Source organism: Erithacus rubecula, assembly GCF_903797595.1.
Source record: "Erithacus rubecula genome assembly, chromosome: 3".
In the NCBI taxonomy this organism is placed as follows: domain Eukaryota; kingdom Metazoa; phylum Chordata; class Aves; order Passeriformes; family Muscicapidae; genus Erithacus; species Erithacus rubecula.
In genome coordinates, this window is record NC_136689.1 from 449,127 (window position 1) to 468,024 (window position 18,898).

At 55.9% G+C, this 18,898-nt stretch overlaps 1 protein-coding gene across 2 annotated transcripts; it reads right to left on the minus strand.

Moving 5' to 3' along the window:
• Positions 1-2,536: 2,536 nt before the first annotated feature.
• On the minus strand, positions 2,537-16,004 carry ELP6 (elongator acetyltransferase complex subunit 6). 2 transcript variants are annotated; one of them, XM_079302809.1, is made up of 7 exons: positions 15,868-16,004; positions 12,807-12,885; positions 11,300-11,370; positions 6,250-6,377; positions 4,584-4,776; positions 3,147-3,293; positions 2,537-2,686 (listed from the first exon to the last, which is right to left on the minus strand). In XM_079302809.1, exons 1-7 carry the CDS (start codon positions 15,919-15,921, stop codon positions 2,558-2,560), a joined length of 801 nt encoding a protein of 266 aa, XP_079158935.1. In that variant the 5' UTR covers positions 15,922-16,004; the 3' UTR covers positions 2,537-2,557. The 2 variants fall into 2 exon arrangements, with proteins under 2 accessions (XP_079158935.1, XP_079158936.1); XM_079302810.1 differs by lacking the exons at positions 11,300-11,370; positions 12,807-12,885 and having other exon boundaries at positions 15,868-15,971.
• Positions 16,005-18,898: the final 2,894 nt, after the last annotated feature.

Below are 18,898 nucleotides of genomic sequence, written 5' to 3' on the forward strand. Positions count from 1 at the left end.
AAGTGGCGCGAGCGGCGGGAGCACGTGGAGCGGACGGGGCCGCGCTGGGGCTCGGGCTGTTGTAAATGAGAAACAAAGTCTGGATATTCAGTAAAATTTACATTGCTTTTTTTTATATACACAGAGCAACGCTGGGGAAAACGCGAGGGGTCACCGCCCGCTCCACGCTCACACCCAGCTTGGTTTGCAGCTCCCTTTTTATAGGATGGTTTTCCTTGCAGTAATCAATAATTGTTATTGGTTTGCTGTAGTAATCCTGCAAGGTAAGCAGTGGTGGCAAAGAAACTTCCAAACTTCCCTGAGACAGCTCTTGGGACAATTGGTCATGGAACCATCTGGTCTGGGTAGATACAAAACAGAGGAATTGGGAAGTCTGATCTTTAGCAGAGAGTTTGTGATTGATTGCACAAAGGCAGGAAATCTGATTCTGCAAAACCTTTCAGACTATGGAAAACCCTTTTTTTTTCTTTTACAAACTGGTATATACAATATTCATAACAGGGGGATTTAAACAGAGTGAGTTTAATCTTACATTTCCTTTTATTTAGGTCTATGTTGTTTTCATATTTTAAGTATTGTGGTTTACACAAGTATCGATGACAGGGGGCAGAGCCCGGGCAGGCACCCCGGAGGGTCAGGGGGAGCCCTGGAGCAGCCCGGGCAGAGCCCCCCGCAGGAGCCAGGGCTCTGAGCCCCCCCTGCAGCTGCTGCTGCTCTCCCATGGCCCCGTCAGCCCAGCCCGGCCCCGCTGCAAGCCCCACCCAGCTCACGCGGTGCCCGGGCAGGCCCTGAGCACGCGGCTGCTGCCTGACCCGGGCAAGGCCACCGTGTCCTGCCACCGTGGCACCATTCCTGACACCCACTCTGCAGCTGCCCTGTCAGTGTCAGCCCCGGAGCGGCCCTGGCCCGAGGCCGTGCTGCTGGCCTTGGCTCAGCACAGCTGTCCCTGCTGCCCTGCTGGCCAAGGCCACTGCTGCCCACCGGGCTGCCTTGGGCCAGCCCTGCCTGGGGCTCGGTGGCCCCCCAGGCTCCGTGTCCCTGACTGAGCTCACACTGCACACTGCAGGCAGGGGCTCCTTCTGAAGGGCTCTGGTCCCACAACAGCCCCAGCTTGGGGACAGGGGGGCCAGGCCAGGCTCCTCAGCCCTTCTCTTGGATAGACACTGGTTAAGGGCAGAGAGAACCAGGCCTGTGATGTCACACAGTGCTGATGTCATAGTGCTGATGTCACACAGCGACCCTGCTGGTTCCAAAAGGGAAAGGCAGAGCCTGGGAGCCAGGCTTTGGGATCTCTCCAAGGATAATCATACAGATACTACCCCAATTATACACCATGCTGTGCTTGTCACAGCTGCACTGCCAGCAGCTGCTGCTCCTCTCATCCTCCCTGGGCAGACTGTGACACTGCATGGACCCCTGGGCACTGCCACCACCCTGGGGCACTGCCACTTCCACAGCAGAGCAGGGACACCCAGGGACACCAGGGAGGAGCATTCCTACAGCACACACATGCCCTGACTCCCCTCCCTCCCTGGCTTTGCCACAATCCCTGGAGCCTGCCTGGCTTCCCTGGGCTGCCACTGATCAGCAGGCACAGCCCAGGGCTCCCAAAACTAAGGAAAAACATTCCCAAACCAGCACAGGATTGATCATTGAGTCTACATGGAAAATCAGGACTGTGTCCCACTGCCAGAGCTGCTATCCCAGCTCTGGAGCTGCAAGGACCTGGCAGGTTGCTCTGGACTCTCACAAGTGTGTGGGATGCTCTTATCTCCCAGGATAAATGGGATATCCCAGTAGGAGCATCTTCCAGGAGACCTGCAGGCCTGAGCTCTGCCCCCAGGACTGCCCTTGTGGCCATGGGGAAGGGCCTCTCCTCATCCAGGCTTGGGAGATTCCTGCTCCCTGCCAAGGAGCAGGTGGGGAGCAGTTCCCACAAGAGATCCATGGTTACTTAACCGCTGTACCCTTATCTCACCAAGATTACAGATTATTATTTTTAAAAACTGCTTCAGCACAGGCAGGTCACAGAACGGCCAGTCAGGTGTGGGATGAGGAAGCAGGGGCTGCACAGGCTCACAGAGGGGTCCATCCAGCCATAACCCAGGAGGAGCCTGGGATGAAGCACGGCAGTGCTCAGGTCGTGAGGGCTGTACACAGAGCTGTGGAACTACCAACTGCAGGAATGGCCCTCTCTGGCAGCCAGGAGCAGGAGAGGATTGCAGCAGGCTGCCAGTCCTTCCCTGCCCCACCCGCTGTGTGTCACTTCTCCCGTGCCAGCGCAGGGAGGGGGCGCGGCCCAGCACACCGGGAAAGGGGAGGCACACCCAGCCCGCGGGGCACCCCTGCCTGCATTCACATGCTCCCAGCCACAGTCCTGCCAGCTCTTGCTCCCGTTCTTGGCCTCAGCCTGTTGGGAACGGGGTGGGAGGACACAGGGATGCAGCAGGCTCCAGGCAGGCTGATCCCACCTTGGCAGCTTCCCTGCTGGGGCAGGTTGCTGTGCTGCTCCTGCTCCTGAGAGGCAGGGACTGCCATTCCCAGCAGTGTCACAGTGTCACAGGACTGCAGCCGACAGCCCCCGTGCAAAAAAGGTGACATTCCTGTCCTGGATCTTGTACTGGTAGATCTGGACCTGATCCTGCTCCGCCGCCTGCCGCAAGGACAATCTCTTGATTATCTTAATCTGCAAAGGAAAGGAATAGGAACATTGGATCAGAGCATCCTTGTCCCCCCCATGCCCCTGGCTGGCCTGCAGGGAAGGGGGTCACTGATAAATAATCCAGCAGCAGCAGCTGTCCCTGTGCCTTTGGTGGCAGCCCCTGATGAGGGATCACACAAGTGTCAGCACCCTCCCAGGCCTACAGAGATCACCACAGGCCAGGCTCAGATCCCGAGTTTGGGAAGTGCTCCATCTCCCCGGGGTGGGAGAAGCCTGCAGTGCAGCTGCTGGGTGAGGTGTGGAGTCCCAGCTGGCAGGCTGACCCTGAACAGCCCTGCAGAAGCAGAGTGACAGCTGGGTGCCCCAGCACATCCTGGTGCTGAGGGATTACTCCTTAAGCACCCTGCAGCCTGGGCTGTGTCCCACAGCCCAGGGGCCTGCAGTGCTGCAGTGACAGGGACACTGCCACCTGTGCTGTGCTCACCTGCCCATGAACATCCTTGCAGAAGCCAGTGGCCAGCCCCTCTGCCCACAGGATGAGGTCGCTGTGATGGCACAGGGAGTTCACAAGCAGCTCATTCTCCTCATCTTCCGAATCCTCGCTGCTGTGAACCAGCACCACCACGTTCCCCTGCAACGGGAGCAGCAGGAGGGATGAGCCCCAGCTGGGCCCAGGCCCTCAGGGGAAGGATGGGGTGGCAACAAGAGCTTTCACAAAGAGCCCATCTAAGCCCCAGTGTGGTCTGAATTCCACTGGGAAAATAACCAGCAGCTGCTAATGGGGAGGCTGGACATGCCCAGGCAGAAACCCCCTGTACCTGGCTGATCCCCAGTGTGGCCATTCTGCCCACTCAGGTGAGACCCCCCTGCAGAGCTGCCTCCAAAGCAGAGGTGTCCCTTCCAACACAGGCCATTGTGTGATACATGAACACTGCAGAGCTCACTGTACATTGCATACACACACAGGTATATGTAATTCATGTGCAGTCTAAAAATACCTCCAGCCTCTGCAAGGAGACAGTGGCTGAACCAGTCTGTCAGGCTGGGCAGATGGCACTGACTGAATCCAGAGCAGGTAAATAAAGAGGTGGCCAAAGGGCTGCAGCAATGCTCACACCCTCACAGCTCTGACAGGGAGCAAACATCTCTCCAACACACTGACTCTATTAACATCCATCTCAAGAGACTCTGCCTCAGCCCAGGCAAGTCACCACTGACTTAAAATAACACAAATTCTCAATCAATTAAAATGTACTTTAAAGCTTCAGAACACCTCAGACAGAAATAGCAAAGTGCTAGCATGGTTTATCATCCTTTTCAGCTCTTTGGAGGTAAATACTCTCTGCAAGCAGCTCATGCCCTGTCAGCACGTACAGCCCAACACCCTGTGCTGTGTGAAGTGCAGGGTGACACCACTGGCTCACTCCTCATCCTGCAGGGAAGTGCCCAGGGAGGGGATGCTGCCAGTGATGGCAGAGTTTGGATGTGACTGTGAGCACTTGTGGCTGTGGTGCTCTCAGGAGTCCCCACATGGCTGGGAGAGCTCTGTAGATCATCACCCCACCTTGGGGACCAGCCAGAGAAGTTCATGCTGGAGGGTGGTGGAAGCAGCAACTGGGGTGCCCCCAAGAGGCCCTTAATTCTGTCCCCTGTGAGACTCACCAGCCCCACAGATGACTCATTTCCACCCCTGCCCTCCCACACAGGGCTGTGAGTCAGGATCTCTGCTCCAAAGAACCCCTGTTCATACAGCAGAGACACAAGTGCCCACCTCTGGGCAGCATCTCACAGCAATCCAGGTGAACAGGAGCCTGCACAGGTACTCAGGGACCCACCCAACTCCCAAGAGTCAGAACGTGGACAGCCACAGCCTCGCTGATACGGTGAGATGGAAAGGGCAGGCTGTGGGCTGGAGCAGTACCTGCAGCTGGCAGCACACGGACACACGGCAGTAGTGGATGAAGTCCAGCACAGGCACGGGAGCAGCCCCCAGGCTGAGCAGCAGGCTGAGGTCATCCAGCAGCAGCACGGGCCCTTTCCAGTCTCGCTGGGCGCAGGGAGCCAGCGACGCCCGCACGAACTCGAACAGGGCCCGCAGCTCGGCGCTGCTCCCCCTGCAGGACACGACAGGAGGAGCGCTCAGGGCACTGCACAGCCTGTGCCTGCCCCAGAGCCTGTGCCACTGCCTGCCCCACAGCCTGTGCCTGCCCCAGAGCCTGACCCAGAGCCTGACCCACAGCCTGCCCCACAGCCTGTGCCACTGCCTGCCCCACAGCCTGTGCCTGCCCCAGAGCCGGCCCCACAGCCTGTGCCTGCCCCAGAGCCTGACCCACAGCCTGTGCCTGCCCCACTGCCTGCCCCACTGCCTGTGCCTGCCCCACAGCCTGTGCCTGCCCCAGAGCCGGCCCCACAGCCTGACCCACAGCCTGTGCCTGCCCCAGAGCCAGCTCCAGAGCCTGCCCCACTGCCTGTGCCAGCCCCAGAGCCTGCCCCAGAGCCTGTGCCTGCCCCAGAGCCTGACCCACAGCCTGTGCCTGCCCCAGAGCCGGCCCCACAGCCTGTGCCTGCCCCACAGCCTGTGCCTGCCCCACAGCCTGTGCCTGCCCCAGAGCCTGCCCCACAGCCTGTGCCTGCCCCACTGCCTGCCCCACAGCCTGTGCCTGCCCCACAGCCTGTGCCTGCCCCACTGCCTGCCCCACAGCCTGTGCCAGCCCCACAGCCAGCCCCACAGCCTGTGCCTGCCCCAGAGCCTGCCCCACAGCCTGTGCCTGCCCCAGAGCCTGCCCCACTGCCTGCCCCACAGCCTGCCCCACAGCCTGTGCCTGCCCCACAGCCTGTGCCTGCCCCAGAGCCTGCCCCACAGCCTGTGCCTGTCCTCCCCTGCTGCCCCACAGCCTGTGCCTGTCCCAGAGCCTGCCCCACTGCTGTGACAGCCACCTCCCCACTGCCCCCTCAGCCCCTGCTCCTTTACACCTCCTGCCCTGCTCAGGGACTGTGGAATGGTTTGGGTGGGAAGGAAACTCAAAGCCTATCCAGTGCCACCTCTGCCATGGGCTGGGACACCTTCCACTACCCCAGGTTGCTCCAAGCCCTGTCCAAGGTGGCCTTGGACAACTTGGGGAAATGTCTGGCCTTTGCTGAGCTTCCCAAGTGACATGGAGAAAATGATGTGAGAATAAACCCAAAAGCCAGCATGGATAAAGCAGCACTGTTCTCTTGGATAAAACTCAAAATAATGAAAGAAGGGAATAAAAACCAATTGGCTGGGGTTTTGCTTGACACAAACCTATGGAGTGCTGAAACAAATGTTTTTCTAGACCTGTGACATGCTTGGCAATGAGGATGGGGGTGGAAGTTCCTCTAAAATTCTGGAAATGGGGACAGGATCCCTCCACGAGCAGCAGTGAGGGACAGGCCAGGCCAGGGGGGATGTGCACAATGTGCACAATGCTGGTGTTTCACTTCACTTGGTGTCCAGCTGAGTCCTTGGAGGGGAGCACCAAGGGCAGCAGGAGCCAGTCCTGGACCTTGGGTGGAGCTCCTGGTGGCAGCAGATGTGAGGGGGAACACTCCATGCTCAGGCTCACCTCAGGAACTGCAGAGGATTGGGCTGTCCTGGCTGCTCCTCCTCCCCAAACAGGAGGTCAAGGCAGGACTTGAGGCCCTCCAGGAAGACAAGCTGCCCCTGCTCCCTGGCAGCTGCCAGATTGACCCCCTGAGGAGAGGAAAACATTAAAGAATTAACACTTAGGAAAACGGTGCACACAGAACCACTGGGTCAACAGCCAAGTTTTCATTCTTATTTGAATCAAATCTTATCTAAATGTGCTGATAAAGTCAGTGCTTCAGGGACAAAATGGGCCCTTCTGCTGCAGTCACTGGTGGCACGTTCACTCTTCTGTACTTTGGCAGGAGATAACAAAAACTGACTGTGATTTGGGGGCTCAAACATCCTGGAATTCCTGCAGGGAAGCCAGCTTGGTGTGCAGAGGCAGGGAGACAACAATGACCCAGGTTTCTCCAACTGCTGTGAGCAATTCCTTCAGCTGCCTCCCTGGGTGGTGAAAGCTTTTGTTTCCACTATCTGCAGATCAGGCTGTGGCAATGAGGGCTCCTGGCCCAGCCCACGCAGCTGAGCTGATCCCTGATGCACAGAGCACCGTGGGCTGGGTGTCCCACACTTGCACAACACCTGCAGACAGCAGCAGGGCTCCCACGGGAAGCAGCCCCGGCCCCACCTGAAGGAGGAGGAAGGAGCAGGACAGTGCCTGGGGCTGTGACTCCAGCTCAGCTGGCTCTCTGCTCTGCCTGCTGCTGAGCCACGTGCTGGCAATGTCCAGCTCAGAGACAGCACTCCAGCTGGAGATCACAGTTCTAGGAAGGTTTGGGTTGGAGGGACATTTAAAGACCATCCAGTTCCATCCCTCTGCAGAGACACTTTCTTTGGACTACACTGCTCCAAGCCCTGTCAGGGGCTGAAGGAGCTGGGGGGTCTCAGCCTGGACAAGAGGAGGCTCAGAGGGGACCCTCTCACTCCCCAGTTTATTCTCAAAAAGGGTGGCCAGACATTGGAAAGGGCTGCCTTGTGGGCTGTGGTAATTTGGGTTAGTGGTGGCTTGGGCAGTGCTGGGGGACAGGTGGACACAGTGATCCTGGAGGGCTTTTCCAGCCTCAGTGGTTCCATGATCATGAGCAGTACAATTATTTCCTGGAGGATTGGACTAGGTGACCTTCTCAGGTGTCTTCCAACCCAAACTACTCCATTATTATCTTCCCAAGCACAATTTTGCAGCACTATCACTTTGTAACATGGATATTAAGGACAATCTGAGGCCTGACTGACCAGGCATCTGTTCCCTGCTTTAAATGGAAGCTGCCTGGACCCCCCACCCTGTGAATCCTGCTACCTGAGAAGAATGCTTCCTCTATTGTCCTTCTACTCAGGTGGGAAGGAAGGTATGCCTGAATGCTCATTCCCTTTTCAAACTCCCTCTACAAAGCAATAGTTTTTTTTGGGCATTACCCCTCAGTAACAGCTTCAGAAATAGCAGCATTATTGGGCAATTCCATGCACACACAGTGGAAAACTCCCCAGCCAAGGACAGAACCACCTTCATCTGGCAGGTGAGGAGCAGGGAAGAGCCAGCAAATGAATACCTGCCATGCCATAAAGAAGGGCTGGGCTGCACAGCAGCCTCACAAACCTCATTCCCTCAGGGATTTCTGCAATCCATAGGACTGGGAACCTGCTGAAATGCTGTGATGCAATTCACTATTTATATCAAGAATTCAGCAACTGATTTTACTTTTGCTTCAGCCCTTTGTTCCTGCACACATAAACTCTCTGTGCCTCAGATCTGCAAGGAGAGTGTCCCCTCTTCAGAGGGGAGCTCAGTGCTGTGACACCAGGGCCTGCCTGGGTGACAGATGAGGGTCACAGCAGCCAGGGACAGGGACAGGGTGCCTGTGTGTCAGCCCAAGAATTCAGCCCCTTCAGGGCCATGGCATGGACCCAGCAAGTCCAGCCTCATCTTCCAACAGAACAGGTCCCAGAGAGACCTGAACTCACCCACTGCACTCACCTGCAAACCTCTGCCTGCCCCCTGCTAGCAGCCCACCCAGTGTGACTCTGAAACAGCACAGGAGGCAGCAGACAGCTTGGGAAAGTGAGAGAAGTGCTCAGAATGGCCCGAGGCACCTGGCTGAGTGCACAGACAGGACTGATGTCCCTGCAGCAGAGCCACTGCCCAGCACCAGCCAGCTTGGGAGCTTTCCCTCTGAGCCACATGCTGCTCCATGCCCTGGAGCACAGGGACATCATCTCTGGCAGCTGGGAGCCATCACCCTGCCCAGGAATGCTCCTGCAGCAGCAGCTCAGCTGCTCCTGTCCCTCTGGGGCTGCCTGAGCATGGTGCCCCTCAGCCTGCCAGCAGTGACAGCCCCTCAGAGCAGAGCTGCTGCCATTCCATAAGGGAAAGCAAAATATTTGGGGGTCAGAAGAAGGAATGGAGTGTGCAAAGCAGGGGAATGAGCTCCATCAGCAAACACAGCTGTGGGACAAAGTGTGGCCAGCAGTGATCAGGCCAGGCCATGTCCTCCAGGCTGTGAGCTCAGAGCAGGGAACAGGAGCCAGCCATCAAATGGGGACAAATCTGGTTTCCCTGTAAAACAAAACAAACTTTGTACAAGTGAGGGTGGGAACACCAACCTGGCAGGGTGCCCTGGTGCTGTTTGTCCTGATATAGCCCTGCATGTTCTCTGCAAGGTCAGGGCCAATAACATTGAGGGTGTCTTAAAATGAAATGTGGGTCCTCAGGGAAGGAGGACACAGGCACAAAAAGCCAGGGAAAGTTTTTCCTGCAAGTGAAGATACATCCCTGCATTTAGCTAAAACATAAGGAAGTGGTTTGGGACTTGTAGGACGTGGCACACTGGGAAAGCAGCAAGTCCCTGGACTTCAGCTGTGTATAAAGATCCATTTTATCACCACACATCACTGCTACCAGTGTCCCTGTACAACCCACCCTGGCCTCCTCCTGGGCCTGGGACTACCCTGCTCCCAACAGGAACTGGGGCACTGCTCACTTCTGGAGCTCCTCCACGTGCAGCCTTTCCTAATGGACAATCACAGGCACAGAATCACTGAGGCTGGAAAAGTCCTCTGAGTGCACCCAGTCCAGCCATTCCCCCAGCACTGCCAGGCCACCACTGACCGTGTCCTCAAGTGCCACACCCATTGTTATTAGATCCTTCCACCAGTGGGGACTCCACCAGCTGTGCCAGTGCTGAACCCTTCTGGGGAAGGAATTTTCCCAATTTCCAACCTGCACCTCCCCTGGCAACCCTTGATGTCGCTTCGCCTTGTCCTGTCCCTGTTCCCTGGAGCAGAGCCTGACCCCCCCAGCTGTCCCCTCCTGTCAGGGATTTATGCAGAGGCAGAAGTTCCCCCTGAGCCTCCTTTTCTCCAGGCTGAGCCCCTTTCACAGCTCCCTCAGCCCCTCCTGGGCTCCAACCCCTTCCCAGCTCTGTTTCCTTCCCTGGACACGCTCTGTCCTGTACCTGGGGACTGCAAAACTGTCCCCAGGACTGGTGGGACCTCAACAGCACCCTGGCCCAGTGACCACACCATTACTGGTCTCCAGTAAAGATCTACAGCAGCAAGTTCTTAAGCAAATTAAAGAGAGAAACTACCCTGCCAAGAATCACCTTTTCTGAGCCTGATGTGTTCATCTGTGCAAAGAAGGATTAAAGCAAAGAGAAGCTGTGATGGGAACTCGGATATAAATAACTGATGTTGTGACCTCCAGCTCCTCAGAGCTTGGGAGGAATTCTCAGCAAGGGCCACAGGAGCACCTAAGAAGTTGCAGGCAGGAGTGACTCAGAGCTGAAAGCAGCTCAAGGCTTCCTGGAGCTGTGCTTATCACCTCCTTTGTGGCAGCCACCTTTCCTTGGAGTATCAGACAGTAAATCACCCCATTTGCATCGCAGGTGCCTGCAGCCAATGCTCCTGCTGTCTCCCTGCTCAGCCTCCCAGGGAGATGGCAGCACTCCCATTGAGTGTACAGGGAAATCTCTGCCTTAGAAACACACTGGCTTCAGCAGCAGCATGATTCCCCATTTCCCAGCAGCATTTCCTCCCCACCCTGCCTGCTGTGCCCCATTCCTGCCCCTCTCTGCCCTCCCTGCCCCACAAAGGGCAGCACAGCTCTGTGCTCCTGGGGTGGTTTGCTCAGCCAGGGGGATCCTGTCTGCAGGAGAATCCCACCTGGGAGTTACAGCTCCGTGGGAACACCCTGTCTGTCAGCCCACTGCACGTACCCCGGGCACTGATCTCCCTCCAAAAGGGAAAAAGGAGCAGTAAATACAATACAGCTGCAGAGCAGCACCACGGTACAGTGGGGAATACAAGAGCTGGTTCCTCAGTGCCTGGGAGCCTTTCTGAGCAGCACTGCTGCTGGCATTCACACAGACCCAGAGCAGGGAGGAGCAGTGCAGTGCTGATCCCTTCAGCCCTGGAAGGTCACCTGGACTTCCCACCTGGAGCATTTCACCTTGGAGTGCTGTACAGAGAGCTGAGGGAAGCAGTTTGGAGCTGACACAATCTGCTGACATGCAGAACTAGCCTGCCTGCTTTGTCTCTGTTTCCTCACTTCACAGTACACATAATCCTTGCCTGACCCACCAGGGGAAGGAAATCCCCAGGAATTTACCTGTGGCTTCTCACAGAGCTCCAAGGGATGGCTCAGCCCAGAGGCCAAACCAGGCACACAGGTGTCCTTGTGACTCAGCCCAACAGGGGACAGGGAACAAAGCCACCTCAGGAGCTCCTGCAGGTGTGCAGGGGTCCTGGGAACACTGACACCACAGCATTTTCCTCTGCAGGGGATTAAGGAACCAGTCTGGGCCTGTCTGGGGAATGCTGATACCCAGAAAACATCTCTAAGCACAAAGCAAGCAGCCCTCCAGCTCCTGGCAGGGTTTTGCCCAAAAGCACTCTTTATCCCCATGACAGGAGCACCAATCCTGACTGTCCCCAGCAAGACTGGAAACAGCTGCTCACACACAATTCCTGCTCCCATTCCCACCCAGCAGAAACCACCTGGGGCTGTAAAAATGAACCTATGGCAAGAGACTCACCAGCTTCTGTGCCACGATGCTGTAGTGGCTGAAGGACTGGAGCAGGGCCACAAAGCAAACCTTGCAGCCAGCTGGGGAGGGACAAAAGCACACATTAGCAGTTGCACTTTGCAGCTGACATTATCAAAGCTCATAAATCACAGCAGACAGGCCACAGATCTGTCTGCAAAGACCTTGAAGTGATGCAGGTCTAGACAGACCCTCCTTTGCTTTCAATTTTCACCCTTCTGGAGGATATCTGCATTAAGGGAAATGTTAGTTTAAAAAGAGATGGAAAAAGGAAAAAGATGACTTTAAGAAGTGTAAGGCCCCTCTTCTGCCTCATGCCAGGCCAACCTGGAACCTCCTGGCCCTGTTTGCTGGTGTTACAGTAAAGGGGCCAAGGACTGGCCATGACACTGAACTACTGAAACCACAGACATGCCAAAAATTCCCATTTTGGCTCTCATAGGGCAAGTGACCTTGACTGGAAAAACACACAGAACAGGGAATTGTGTCAGACACCTAAATAAAAAGTGATTTTGGAACCCAGTTTGGGTATGAACATAATCAGTGTTTGCTGGACATGGATTTCAAGTAGAACAAGTCAATGGCCTGGGATGAACCTTCAGATCTCCCAAAGGTTTTGGGCACCAAGGGGATGACAGGGGGTGCTGCAAACAGGGAATAACTGCACACAGGTCCTGGGCTGGAGAGGGGCAGGTACAGCCTGAGACACATGACTGTCCCACAGGGCTGCCCAGCAGCAGCATGGAAGGCTTTTCCCAGGCACACAGGCAGCTCTGCACAGCCCCCAGGGCACTGCTGTGGGCAGGACACCAGCACAGCCCTGGCAGTGGCTGCCAGGTCTCTCTGACCCACTCCCACTGTCACCAACCCACTCTCCATGGCATGTCCTTCCCTCTCCCTCTGCTCCATTAAGTACAAAAACACTCCAAAGCAGGGTAGAGCCCAGCTGAGGCAGTTCTGGGGGCAGAATGTCTCCATCCCATGCCCTGCCTAGCACTCTGAGCTCCCTTCCAGGCCTGCCAGTACCAGAGTTGCTGGGCTGGTGGCTGTGCCAGCAGAAAGCTGGAGGAGTCCCTGAGTCCAGCAGGTTACTCACAGGGGAAACTGCTCCCAGAAAAGGAATCAGACACCTTGCCAAGCTCTGCTTGTTTCTTGACTCACTCTGAGCTTATCTGCTGTTAACTGATCCTGATATGTGTAAGTTACATGATAAAAATGGATGCAGTGAGGAAATTGCAGTGAACACCTCTCTGTCAGAGCCTGTATGACTTACAGCCATCACCACAACCCATGGTGAAACAAGGCACAGAATTATGGGATGTACCCAAGGATACACAGGAGTCCCAAGAACAAGTCAGGGATCCATAAATGCTCACCCCAAAGCTTTGTGTTTATCTGAGGACACCTCACACTCTGCAGAACTGCCCTCTGCTCATGGAGCAACCCTGAGAGAACCTCTGAGGAGCCCCTGCCCCAGCCAGTGCTGCTGCTGACCCACCTCTGAGGTAGAAGGAGAGGAAGTGGTGCACCAGGAAGCTGCCATCAGTCCGGGTGTCCCGCAGCAGAGTGAACTTACCCTGGAAAACAAGCAGCAAAGCAAGAGTAAGGTGAGGGCACAAACTGCTCTTGGTAGACAAGATGTTGCTCAAGCTGCAGGAATTCTGCAGGTAGTACCCAGTGCAAGAAGTGGACAAGCAGAGCATCAGAAGCACAGCATTGCTCAGACTGGAAAAGCCCTCTGAGCCCACCCTCCTGTGCCCCCCCATCCTCCCTTCCAGCTTTACTTCCAACACTCCATCTATGGGGTAGAAAAACCTTATCACCAAAATTTGTAGTGCAGCAGAGCTCTCAGAGCTCTCTTGTTTTGATCAGGCAGGAAATTAATTCTGTTCATTAGTGCACACTCCTGATCAGCCCCAGCCTCATCAAGGTGTTTGTTTCCATTAAAATCTTAGTCAGGATGTTTCTTTAATCACTACAAATCATAGATGAGCTGCTTGGAAACACAAATAACTTATCAAAGAGGCAGTTTTTCTACTCCCAAGAACAGAAAGAGCCTTTCACAGCAAGGAGCCATCTCCACACAGGCAATTCCCAAGGCATCCATCAGAACAAACTCCCTGGTGCCTGAAGCCTAAAGGGGAGAGAATGGAACAGCAAATATTGAACATGACTGCAGGGAATGCAAAGCAGAGGCCAGGGCAGGGCCTCAGCCACAGTGAGAGCTCTTCCCCCCAAAGAAGGGTCATGCCTCAGTGCCCACCAGTGACAGGGACACTGCCCCAGGACCTGCCCTCCGTGGGTGAGCCTGGAGAGTTCAGGGGTTTATCTTCTGCAGCTCCCCAGCAGAGCCCCAGAGGAGCAGGCTGAGGCTCCCCAGTGCCCTCCCTGCTGCCTGGCTCCCCCAGGCTGTGCTGGCACGGGTGGATTTGTCACTCTGAGCACACAGCATCCTGCCATTCCAAGGTAAAGCCTTCTGCAGGATCCTCTCCATGAACCTGCTCTGCCCTCACACTCCAACACCTGCAGGCTATGAGGCTGCAGCTGCTTGTCAGAAACTGCCAAAATCCCTCTGCAGGGCAGCAGTGGGTGTCACAACCCACAGTGACACAGCAGATACAGGCACAGGCACACTGGCAGCACCCAGCAGTGCTCTGTGGAAACAGGGATGGCAACACCTGGAAGGATGGCAGCACCTCCAAAGGGCTGCTTGCTGCTGTCACAGCAGGCTGGGGATCCCAGCACACTCCAGGGGCTGGCTCTGCACAGGATGGGTGACACTCAGGGGGAGTGCACACTGTGTGCACATGCTCATCCCTTACTACCAGAGTAAAGCAGATTTAATACCAGAAGCATTGCAGCCAGCCACACGGGTGTGACAGCCAGACAAAGGGGACACTGCACAGGGTGGCATGGGATGAGCCAGCTCAGTCCAGGGGAATTCCTCACATGGAGGAGGAGGCCAGGCTGGCTCCTGCTCTGGCTGCCAAGCCCAAACCTTTTGGTTTTGCTCAGTGGAATTCCCTGTTCACACCAAGGTGAGCTCCTTGCCTCAGAATTTGTGGATTACAGCATTCCTGCTCATCCCACAGCTGCAGCACAAACACACCTTAGAGCACAGGCTGACAAACTCCACCTAGCATCTCTCATTCGTGTTTCACCCGCATTAAAAACCCAACAAAACCCACAGGAGCTACAAGGGTTTGGGACTTTGCACACTCAGATTATCCATTACTACCACTGAGCCCCAGCCAACACCTCCACCAGATCTGCTCTGAGCCTCAAGGGCACATCCCAAATTCTCCTCACTGTTTCCCATCAGACCAGCACTGCTCCACTCCAGCCAGGAATGACCTCAGAATTACCTTCCAGATCCAGGAGAAACTTCCCCTATTCCCATCACAAGCTTGCTAGGGCAAGGGAGGCAAAGTGGAGACAAAGGGGGAAACTCAGACTTATAAAATAAATTATCACCCCAAACTTAATCCTATTATCTAAGCTCGTAACTGTCAGGGAAAACATGGAGTAACATGCAGCTCACATATAATTTGTTAATAATTACTGATGACACCGAGCTGGTGGTGTGGTCACACGCCAGAGGGAAGGGATGGGGCATCCAGAGGGACCTGCAGAAATTGAGGAGTGGGTCCATGGGAACCTCATGAGGTTCAACAAGGGCAAGTGCAAGGTCAGGACCTGGGTCAGGACAATGCCCAGAATCAGCAAAGGCTGGGGGATGATGGGGAGATGGATGGACAGAAAACAGACAAGCTGCTGCAGGGCTGGAGCCAGGCTGGGAGAGCTGGGAATGTTCATCTGGAGAGGAGAAGCTCCAGGAGAGCTCAGAGCTCCTAAAGGGATCCAGGAGAGCTGGAGAGGGACAAGGGATGGAGGGACAGGACACAGGGAATGGCTCCACTGCCAGAGGGCAGGATGGGTGGATATTGGGAAGGAATTGTTCCCTGTAGGGTGGGCAGGGCTGGCACAGCTGTGGCTGCCCCTGGATCCTGGCAGTGCCCAGGGCAGGCTGGACGGGGCTGGAGCAGCTGGACAGTGTCCCTGCCATGGCAGGAGACAGGATCAGATGAACTTTAGGCTCCTTCCAGCCCCAACCACTCTGGGATTCCACGACAGGCATTTTACCTGCACAGCTCTCACAGAGAGCGAGGGTGTTTAGTTCCAGCGTAACTTCACTAACACAAAACCTCCCTGGAAAAGCTACATTAATTAATTCAGTGTCCTAAATGACAAGTATCCCTCGAGCAGCTCCCCGGGCCGCAGCAGTGCCCACCAGCGGGTTTAAAGTCCAGTTCCGTGTTTATTCCCCGCACACCAGCACGGACACACGGCGGGAACAGAACTCGGCCGCTTCTCAGCGGTGACTGCCGGAGCCAGAGCCGTGAGGAGCGGCGGGGAGCCGGGAGATGGCGGGGGCGGCTCAGCTCTGCCACCGACCGCCTCCTCCTCCGGAGGCCGTGCCCCTCCCAGCGTGCCCGCCGCTGCCGGCGGCCGCGGCCCGTCCCTCCCGCCCTCTCAGCGCCCTCTCGGCGCCGTCTCACCGCGTCCGGCCGCTCCGGGGAGGCCCCGAGCAGCTCGTTGAGCTCCGCGAACATGGCGGGCGGCGCTGAGGGGCCGCGCAGCGCGGGAAGCGCCGGGGCCGCGCATGCGCCGGGCGGGTGGCGCCGCCTGCTGGCGGGGCGGGGCGGGGCCGCCATTGCCGCCCGTGAAGGAGCGGCGAGCGCGCCGGGCAGCGGGGCGGCAATTAACGGGAACGGGCGGCAATTAACGGGAATGGATCGCTAATTAACGGGGGTGGATCGCAAATTAACGGGGATGGATCGCTAATTAACGCGGCTAGATCGCTCACTGGGCTTGGATCGCCAGTTAATGGGGCCGGGCTCGTGTCCCACCGTCAGTGAAATCGGCTGGATCCTCAGCCGTGTGGTTATTTAAAGTGCTAAATGAGACTGGATGCACATGCCATCATTAATTCCTGAGACTGGATCCTCATCCCATCCTCATCAGCAGGGTTGGATCCTCATCCCGTCATCATTAATGGGGCTGGATCCTCATCCCATTGTTAATTCATGGGAATGGATCCACATCCCATCATCATTAATGAGGCTGGATCCTCATCCCAACATTAATTCCTGGCACTGTATCCACATCCCATCGTTAGTTATGGGTCTGGATCCTCATCCCATCATCATTAACAGGGCTGGATCCACATCCCATCGTTAATTCCTGGGAATGGATTCTCATCCCATCATCATTAATGAAGCTGGATCCACATCCCATCGTTAATTCCTGGTACTGGATCCACATCCCATCATCATTACCAGGGTTGGATCCTCATCCCAACATTAATTCCTGGGACTGGATCCATGTCCCATCCCGTCATCATTAATGAGGCTGGATCCACATCCCATCGTTAATTCCTGGTACTGGATCCACATCCCATCATCATTACCAGGGTTGGATCCTCATCCCAACATTAATTCCTGGGATTGGATCCATGTCCCATCATCATTAACAGGGCTGGATCCACATCCCATTGTTCATGAGACTGGATCCTCATCCCATCATCATTAACAGGGCTGGATCCACATCCCATTGTTAGTTCACGGGTCTGGATCCACATCCCATCGTTAGTTCACAGGTCTGGATCCTCATCCCATCATCTTGCTCATGCTCATCCCGTTGTTCCTGAAGGCACAAAGTGGGACTGGATCCCAGTGCTGGCCCCCAGCTGCTTTGGTGGCATCGGGCACTGCCCAGCCCTGGTGGCACCAGCCCCTTGTCAAAGCGCTCCTGTGACAGGTTTAGCACATCTGGGAAGCACCTGAATACATCTGGGGCAGTTTGGGATATTTGTGAGGGCTCTGCTGCTCTCTCCTTGTTTCCTGTTTCATTATCAGCACGTTTGGGAAGTGCTGAACATCCATGGGCACCTAACAACGACCTACAGTAACACCAAATTTACAAAACCACCAAAATCCACATTCTTTGGTGTCATTTTCTGCCTCCAAGCCCAAATTTGAATTTTTTGGCACTTAATTCACTTTTCCATTTGCTCCAGCAGAGCTTTTGTAAACGTTTGAGTTTTGTCATGGACTGCCCTGCTGAGAGGAGATGTGCCAGAGCTGGAAAAATGATTCTGGAGTTTGGGATGTGCCAGGGGGACCAGAAAGATTATTCTGGAGCCAGGGATGTGCCAAGGAGACTGGAAAGATTATTCTGGAGCCAGGGATGTGCCAAGGTACGTGGAGAGTAGATTCTGAAGTTGGGGATGGCCAAGGGGACAGGAGAGAGGATTCTGGAGTTGGGGATGTGCCAGGGGGATCGCAGAGATTATTCTGGAGCCAGGGATGTGCTAGAGAAATTGGAGAGCAGATTCTGGGGCTGGGGATGTGCCAGGGGGACTGGAGAGCAGATTTTGGTGCCCGGGATGTGCCAGGGGGGTTGCAGAGCAGATCCTGGAGCCCGGGATGTGCCGGGGGGATGGCAGAGATGGTTCTGGAGCCCGGGATATGTTGGGGGGGTTGCAGAGATGGTTCTGGAGCCCGGGATGTTTTGGGGGGGTTGCAGAGATGGTCCTGGAGCCCGGGATGTGCCAGGGGGATGGCAGAGATGGTTCTGGAGCCCGGGATGTGCCGGGGGGGTTGCAGAGATGGTTCTGGAGCCCGGGATGTGCCGGGGGGGTTGCAGAGATGGTTCTGGAGCCCGGGATATGTTGGGGGGGGTTGCAGAGATGGTCCTGGAGCCCGGGATGTGCCGGGGGGATGGCAGAGATGGTTCTGGAGCCCGGGATGTGCCAGGGGGGTTGCAGAGATGGTCCTGGAGCCCGGGATGTGCCAGGGGGATTGCAGAGATGGTCCTGGAGCCCGGGATGTGCCGGGGGGGTTGCAGAGATGGTTCTGGAGCCCGGGACGCGCTGGGATGCTGCTGGAGCCCAGGATGCGGCACTGTGAGCATTAGGGGGCATCCCTCGATGCGATAAAAGCAGGGAGCGAGGGGCGGAGGCGGTGCCGGGGTTCAGCTCTCGGAACGCGGCTCATCCCTGCCGAGACAGGGATGTGCGGGTTGGGGATCCCACGGGAGAAGGGTCCAGCCTGTGGAAAGCAGGGCTGTCCCATCGGGAGCAGCCCCTGAGCTGCGGGTTCCTGGGAAAAGAGCTGTGCGAACACCAGAGGTGTTTGCAGGTGATTCCTGTGGGAAAGAAAGATGGGCTGTGTGAGGGTTCGGCTGCGGGACTGCGGCCGTTCTGCCCTTATTCCCGATATTTGTGTGTGTGTTGCCTTTCAATTCTCATCCTGCCCTTATTCCCTATATTTGTGTTTTACCTTTCAATCCCCATCCTGTCCTCATTCCCTATATTTTTGTGTGTGTTACCTTTCAATTCCCATCCTGCCCTCATTCCCTATGTTTGTGTATGTTTTATACCTTTAAAATCCCATCCTGCCCTTATTCCCTATATTTTTGTGTTACCTTTCAATTCCCATCCTGCCCTCATTCCCGATATTTGTGTATATTTTACACCTTTCAATTCCCATCCTGCCCTTATTCCCGGTGTCCCCTGTGTGTCCCAGA

Bases quoted from the DNA above. Each gene is read 5' to 3' on its own strand.
- ELP6 (XM_079302809.1), bottom strand. From the start codon at position 15,921: ATGTTCGCGGAGCTCAACGAGCTGCTCGGGGCCTCCCCGGAGCGGCCG. The intron at 11,371-12,806 runs GTGGGTCAGCAG...GTCCCTCCCCAG, and splicing joins CCTCTCCTTCTACCTCAGAG to CTGGCTGCAAGGTTTGCTTT. The intron at 3,294-4,583 runs GTACTGCTCCAG...CTCCCGTTGCAG, and splicing joins CCGTGTGCTGCCAGCTGCAG to GGGAACGTGGTGGTGCTGGT.